The following is a 7950-nucleotide window of genomic DNA, read 5'->3' on the forward strand; positions in this document are numbered from 1 at the left end:
GTACTGTATTTGTAAATGTATTGTAAGATGTTCTGTATGTAACCTGATTCAGTGACAGTAAAAGACATGTTTATCTCTGAAAGTGATCTGGCATAATGTTTTAACTTCTTTGGAGAGACATAATATGCACAATCATTTGTATTCCTGCAGCTGCAGAGAGTTTAGGAATCTCAATTCCTTTTTTGCCATCATTATGGGTATGTGCAATCCAGCTGTAAGCCGACTAAGTCAGACATGGGAGGTAAGTGTAACTCATACATACAGGTAGTACTCTATAGTGGTGCAACTGGTCACTGATTTCAAGTTAATTGTTAAAATAAAATGTTTACACCAGTCAAAATGCTAAAAAAAGACATTTTTATTTACTAAAAATACATTTAAGATCTGATATTACAATAGAGACCATTTTTATTAATGAACACCCTGAGCCGCAGTCCCACCCAAATTATCTCACAAGCCCATTCACTAAATTAAATCTCAGAATACGATCTCTGATGTGTATCAAATAAAATGGGAAAAAAATCTGTGAACCATGAATTACTCAAGATGTATAATGGCCTGGCATGCGTGTGTGTTCTGGTGTTCTGTACTGCTAAATTAGCTGGGTTTACTTGTCACAGACACAAAAAATAATTTTTCTGTTTCTCTCTCTATGCAGAAGCTACCCAGTAAATTTAAGAAGTTCTATGCAGAGTTTGAGAGTTTACTCGTATGTATCATATAAGCTTGATGTTAATTATAATAATTATTTAGGTTGGGCTACTGATGATTTTCATCTACATCCCTCACTGACAGTTCATCATTGTCCTGTCCACTCAGGATCCATCCAGGAACCACAGAGTTTACCGCCTCACTGTGGCTAAGATGGAGCCACCAATCATTCCCTTCATGCCCCTCCTCATTAAAGGTAATGTGATGCATATGTAATGTGTATTGGGCCAGCAAGGTCAATTTTCCCCAAGGCCAACGTGATAAACACTGAATATGTGAAACATGATCTATTGACCTAGCAGTACATGCAAAAAATACAGGTAGTATCTCGTTCAAAATATCACTGCAAGGTGGAACACTCAGATCAGCTGTTTTTTTCTTCTTACCTCATTTCGCAGACATGACTTTCATTCATGAGGGTAACAAGACATTTGTTGATGGACTGGTGAACTTCGAGAAAATGGTGTGTATGATACAATTACACATCTAAACACAATTTGTAAGGGGTGTCAACTGATTTTTAAGTAATCCCATTACTTCATATTAAACATAGCATATGATTTCATAACAAATCTTCATAAGAATATATGCATTATTTTCAGTAATTGACATGTGCAGCAACAAACATTACAAACTATACATTTCTGCCCTTGAAGCTCCCTGAAATATTAATTGACACAATCTACAGATGTTTAATCCGACAGTCATTCTACAAAAAATTATGATATACATTGATTTACTGCCTCTCGCTATCTGCAGTGAGCTCTGATGGAGAGTGAATGTTACTTTTATTGTTCAATGTTTGAAATTAAGTAAGCAGGAAAGTGGCCAGTTTTAGAGGATGTCATCTTCTAGTTACACAGTCCACTGTGATGGGCTAATATCTGAGAAAAGACACACAACATATAATTTTATCATTTTTAAACAACAGTGTAAAGGTATGTACCAAATTATAAGGTAACACTTTGTTATAAAGCCTGTGTTTTAGATTATACTGTCCTGGTATTTAGTGTGTAACTTCTCGTGTTTCTAGTGTATATTGCTGGTACTTACTATATAACTGTATGAATCACTGCATTTAAAATAACAGTTGGGTATTTAGAGTGTACCTTTTCAACATTTACTGTATAATTTCCCAGAATGTTTTGTTCAATAATTCTATATTTCACAACACTTGAGCACTTTATCACCCATGTCAAGTTTACACTTCCTGTTACACAGTGCAATAATAATGACCACTACTGTGAACAACATGCAATATTTTTTTATTCAATATGCCATAGTTTTCTATACATTCCTATAGATATATGTCTGTCTATACTGTCTCGGATGTGAACCTATGCCCTTGCCTGAATGTTATATGTGCACTTTAATGTCATTCAGCTATGCACTACTTGTTGTATAGACAATTATATTCACTTTTCTTGTGATTTGATTAGGTACTTTTATCTAACTCTATGCTACTGTGGCGAAACACGCAGTTTTGTGGGGCAGCCGTGGCCTATAATTAGACACCTTTATGCTCCCAAATTGCTCTCCTGGCACTGAATGGGTTAAATGCAGTGGTCAAATTTCAATGTACAGTTGTACAATGATTATAAAACATGTCACTTATATCTACATTCATTGTCTGTTTTATCAGCTCTACTAATCATATAGGAACACTATGTAGTTCTACATTTACACAAACTTGTCCATCGATTCCTCTGCATACCCCCAAAAAACCAACACAAATTGTGTGTTATTTGAGTTATGGATAATCCTAAACATGATAAAGTATAATAAATAGTCGAAGCGTGTATACAAGATGCAATAATACACATATTTATATCTTTAATTACAAAGTAATATGGAGTGCAGGGATATTTATAAAAATGTTTTTACTCATTCATTAAACAGAGAATACAAGGTAATCCAGTAAGTATAGATTGCTTCCTCTGTAAACAGTACTTCCTGAGAAACAGCAGGGAGGGTGCTGGATTAAAAATGTTTACATTGTACTTAGAGTAAAAATGGAAGAAGAGTGTACTTCCTGCATGTGATTTCTCTGTACTTACAGAGGAAGTTTTCTGTACTGGCTACTTTCCACTGCTGTGCACTTCAGAGAGGTAACTTGAAGCAGTACTGGACAAAGTTCTGGGATATTATACCGTAAATGTTGTAAAGTTTCACTCTTAAGTCCCCAAATGTTCACTGTACCTATATTTAAGTACCAGTAGGAACTATTTCTGTGAAGCTGCTTTGTGACAACATTAGATGTAAAAAGTGTTATACCAATAAAATGTGTATATATATATATATATATATATATATATAAAACAGTACTATACATATATATATATATATATATATATATATATATATATATATAACCGCGACCCTGAAATGGAGAAGCGGAGAAGAAAATGATGATGATGATGATATATATATATATATATATATATATATATATATATATATATTTTTTTTTTTTTTTTTTTTTGGGTGGGTATTCATAAAGACTCCAAAACCTTTTCCATCTTGATGATTGGTTAATTATCATGTATTTGCTTCTGCATTATATGACCATTTTAAATGTCAAAAAATGCTAAATAATTTTTAAATGGCCTATGATGTATAATATTTCTGAATGCTTTTTTAAGCGTTTGATTGCTAATACGATTCGGGCTGTGAGACACTGCAGGAGCCAACCCTTCAGTAAGTTAATTTTTAAGATGGACTACACCTACAGAATCTCATATGCTACACTATACAAATAAACACAAAATGATTACTGCATAAACACCTGATATAAAGGAATACTAGGTAATTAAAATTACAGGTTCACTGACCTGTAATAGTGAAAATAGAGCCTCTGTCATTGATACTACAGGCTCAGCACTGCAGAAACTGCACTGTGTAACCCTTGATTTAAGGCCTGTGCTGTAAAAGTGGGTTACACTCTGCAACTGCAAAGGGAGGAAGATATAAAATCTTACCTAGTGGTCCATTAAACTGACCACAATTATTTTCCAATATTGATAGATTTTATCATCCTATGTTTATTGCACCTGAAATGTAATTTAACTGGGTATATTTTCATCTCTTGAGATCTTATAAAAACATTTAATATTCTAACGTGATGGGTGCTTAAATATATTTAAAAGGCAGTGTAAAGTTTATAATTAATTATTTTGAGCTTGAGCTGTGTCTAGTCATTTGTAAAGAAAGTAGCAACATGTAGGTTGCAAGACCAGAGGTATTTAACCAGCCATTCTGGCAGTTCTAAGCTTGTCCTTCAGTACCGTTTAATGTACGGTGGCACACCAGGTAGTGTCGCAGTCACACAGCTCCAGGGACCTGAAGGTTGTGGATTCAAGTCCCGCTCCGGGTGTCTGTGAGGAGTTTGGTGTGTTCTCCCCGTGTCTGCGTGGGTTTCCTCTGGGTGGTCCGGTTTCCTCGCACAGTCCAAAAACACACGTTGGTAGGTGGATTGGCGACTCAAAAGTGTCCATGAGTGTGTGTGTTGCCCTGTGAAGGACTGGTGCCCCCTCCAGGGTGTATTCCCTCCTTGCGCCCAATGATTCCAGGAAGGCTCTGGACCCACCGCAACCCTTAACTGGATAAGCGGTTACAGATAATGAATGAATGAATGATATGTTATGCATATTGCAGTTAATTTTCAGCTAAATCTCCATAATTGTGACAGTCAATAACAGACAATGAGAAACACCTCCTGTGGGGATGTGAGCAGGTTTCTGTTCATTGCAGATCAGAGTTAAGTGAATTTAATTAGTGCAGCAAATCTTTGTTAAGTCTGATATTTGTTACTTTATCTCTCCCAGATGTTGAGGCATCACCAGCCAGCAAGAATCCCCAGGAAGTGCGCAACTATGTGCGTCAGCTCTCAGTGATCGACAACCAGAGGACCCTATCCCAGCTCTCTTTTAGACTGGAGCAAAGACGAGCCTAAGAGCCTAAAAGCACAGTGGTCTCTTGTTTCTTCTCTTAGAATACCTACATTTTCTTTCTGATTTTATGCTCTTTTTTTGCACTTCCTCTGTCTCCGACACACTGAAACACACATCCATTGCCAGACGTGTGTAGAGTAGCCTGAACCCATTCTGAAGTGAAAACCATGCTGCTGTATTGAAACAGTATGAGTTGTATCTTTAAAAATGTTAAAGCAACAGTAAAGCAGTAAAGCAGTGCAAGAGTAAAGCTCGGCAGGTGCTATCACCAACAAAACGGAGTTAAATTAAACCCAGATGAAAAAAATATATAGACTAAGATTGATTGAATGAAACCAAAACAATGAAACTATTGATTTAAAGACAAAAAGTAAAAATATCTTTAGCTTGCATATAGTATCCTTCATTAATAAATCCAAACTATAAAACTCGCAGCTGCAAAAACTGTTGAATACTTATTCTGTGTGCTACCACTGCCAACTGATCAGTGTGTTCATGTATATGGGCATTTATTTGTGTGTCCAAGTTTACTTTTTTAAATGTGTGCATGCTGGGAGAGGCATGTGTGAATGTGTGTATGTATGTGTACTAAATACTGCCAGTTATATCTACAGATTTAAGACTAACCTCATCTATTGGCATTCTGTGAGCTGATATTCAGTTTTGAGTGTTGCATGCGTGTGTGTGTGTGTGTGTGTGTGTGTGTGTGTGTGTTATGCCTGGCCCATACTACAGGATAATCGGACCAGTTTTGAGGCAGATTTGCTCCTCTTGACAATCACAGAAGGTCTCCTGATTTTAGAGTGATGGTAAATGATGATTGTCCTGTAGTGTGGGGACTCCATAATCCAACCTATACTCCTCCGATCTTCTCCTATCATATTTATGATTGTGAATCATAAATACGACGTTGACGTCTTACCTGAAAGATCATCAACCTATAAGAGCTGAGCTGAATGGAATATATCAGTGTGTACAGAAGAAGTTAAGAGCATGGAAACTAAATATTTTTCTTTTTCTTGGATTTTTTTCTGAGCATAAAGCACTCCCCAATAGCATAGCAGTGGTTTTGCTGTTATCTGCCATGTTTGTTTACATCTAATTTGCAAGGAACTCCTGAGAGATATTGAGGATCAGAACTGTCGGTCAGGTGTGAGAAATCTGAAAATGTGCGGTGTTTCATTCAGGGCAGATTGTGTAGTGTGGAGTCTTTGATGACTAACAGTGATTAAGCACAGAACAATTGGTGAAAAAATGTCATTACATGTGGGTTGTCTAACGTTTTCAACATAGGTTAGAATTTTTTAAATCCTGTGGTGTAGGCCAGGCATTAAGGTGATCTGGGGTTGACATTCCTCCGCCTTTAATGCCATTAAAGGTGACGTTCACGATTGTAATCAAAAAATATTTTTATAAAATTGTGAGGATGTTTCGTCATCATTTACTAGTTCTCAGGTCTGTTTGCGTACTCGAAACCTGTGTAATATTTTCTGAAGCCCAGGTGTCAGAAAATGGCTAAAAATTAAAGTGAGATGAGGATATTGCTCTATTCTTGCTCCACAGGTGGGTATTGTTCACTTGTTTGTGCTGTTTCTGATTATTTAAGTAGAAATGTCTCCAAATTCGAGAGGAGGCTGACTACACGAAAGACTGAACATGCTACAAAAACTAAGCAACACGAATTGCAAGCAGGATTCTGTGGTAATTCAAACAGTGAAAATAAACTTACAAACAAGATAAACTTCAGCCACATACAAACAACAGTTGTTTGTTTAACCTCAAACATGAACGTAATCAAACCAGAAAGGACTTCAGTTCCCCACAATCGTCGACGTCCCCTTTAATTCATTTCCCTGGTAGACCATGAGGCTGCTTTTACACAGCATGTAAACTTGGCCAAATCTGTTTTTCTGAAAGACACCATTTTTTTTCATGTGCCTTCACATGAATATATTTAGTATAATCTATATATGACATTCGTCTGAACAGGTCAGGCTCTTAAAACTGACCCACATATGGCATGTTCATCCAAATGTAGAGGTCCGTGCTGCTCCATATGGTGTATGCAGAGGATATGGGCTGGGTTTCCCGAAAGCATCTTAGAACAAAGAGTATTCTTAAGTAGTAGAGTGAGTATCGTTCTGAACACACTCTACCTGTTAAGAAGATTTTAACACTAAGATATTTTTGGGACTTGAAAATTATAAAGCTGATGGCATTTTGAGAAATTAGGTCTTCTCTATTTTTAATTATTATGAAATCTGTAATGCCAATGTCCACATCGTTTTCATAAATTACATTTTTTGTTTCCCAGTTTTATTTTTTTTAGGAAATGGCAAGGCTTTGAATAGTGCTCAGCAAATCTTAAATTCAGAATGAAAGTGCTTTAAACAGAACATACACATACTTTTTCTTACTGTTGTGATCCATCTTTGCTTTCCAGCAGCCTGAAATTATGACATATGTCCAGTCAGTTTGATATAAAATTACATACATATTCTTCTGGCTGTTCAATTCATGTTGAATTGTAGCAGATAAACATCGTATATTAATACCACATGAAAATGTCTAATTTAACATGTTATTTGCTGTTCACAATACCACACGGATAGGGTATCTGTGTCAGATATGAAGAAAACTATTTGGCCCAATTTTATTTGCTGTGTGTATATATATATCCTTGAAGTACAGTGTAATTATATTTTCATTACATAACCTTCCATCTTTAAGGCTTTTAAAACATTACTTTATAGTTATAAACTGAGGTTTTCGATGGTCTCTACATACTACTCTCCTAAGTTTAAGTAGATCAAAGATAAAAGAAGCATTACATGTGCGGTTATGTGCATTACATTAATGATGCTCTGTGAAATATTAAAGGCCTCCAAATTGTGTGCTCTTTTTATTTGAAATCAGTTATGATGGGCTACATCAGTATTTTTGCTCAAGGACTGTTTTATTGCTGGTATATTTCTGTGCTAGTGACTTACCTCTTGCCATAGCCTGTAGCATTTATGATGTCTTTTTGTATATTCAGACATATTTGTATATTTTTGCTTGACATCTTTTTTTTTTTTTGTTAATTTATTTTAATGAACCTCAGAATGCCTTGTTTGTTTTCATCCTCTCTAGGAGAAAGCATCTCTTAGAAGCTGCAGAGTTCTTAATCTGTTGGATTATGTCTCCACTTACCCTGTATATAGTATAATTTAAATAAATGTATTGCTCAACATTTTGAAAAGTTGACTTTACAAAAGTGTCATATTCCCTATGTGGAGTGGATCGTTCT

The 7950-nt window shown here is 35.8% G+C and overlaps 1 protein-coding gene across 5 annotated transcripts in view; it reads left to right on the plus strand.

Annotated features, from left to right (window-relative positions):
* The window catches only part of rapgef4b (Rap guanine nucleotide exchange factor 4b), a 44269-nt gene extending 36395 nt beyond the window's left edge, over nt 1-7874 (plus strand). For 3 of the 5 annotated variants that reach the window (XM_066664365.1, XM_066664366.1, XM_066664369.1), the window contains 6 exons: nt 151-241; nt 659-709; nt 796-907; nt 1110-1174; nt 3354-3408; nt 4536-7874. In XM_066664365.1, the coding sequence (XP_066520462.1) occupies nt 151-241; nt 659-709; nt 796-907; nt 1110-1174; nt 3354-3408; nt 4536-4663 (502 nt within the window). In that variant the 3' untranslated portion in view covers nt 4664-7874. The remainder of the gene's footprint in view (nt 1-150; nt 242-658; nt 710-795; nt 908-1109; nt 1175-3353; nt 3409-4535) is intronic. The other 2 variants (XM_066664367.1, XM_066664368.1) reach the window with 1 other exon arrangement.
* Nucleotides 7875-7950: the final 76 nt, after the last annotated feature.

Source organism: Hoplias malabaricus, chromosome 3 (genome assembly GCF_029633855.1).
Source record: "Hoplias malabaricus isolate fHopMal1 chromosome 3, fHopMal1.hap1, whole genome shotgun sequence".
NCBI lineage: Eukaryota > Metazoa > Chordata > Actinopteri > Characiformes > Erythrinidae > Hoplias > Hoplias malabaricus.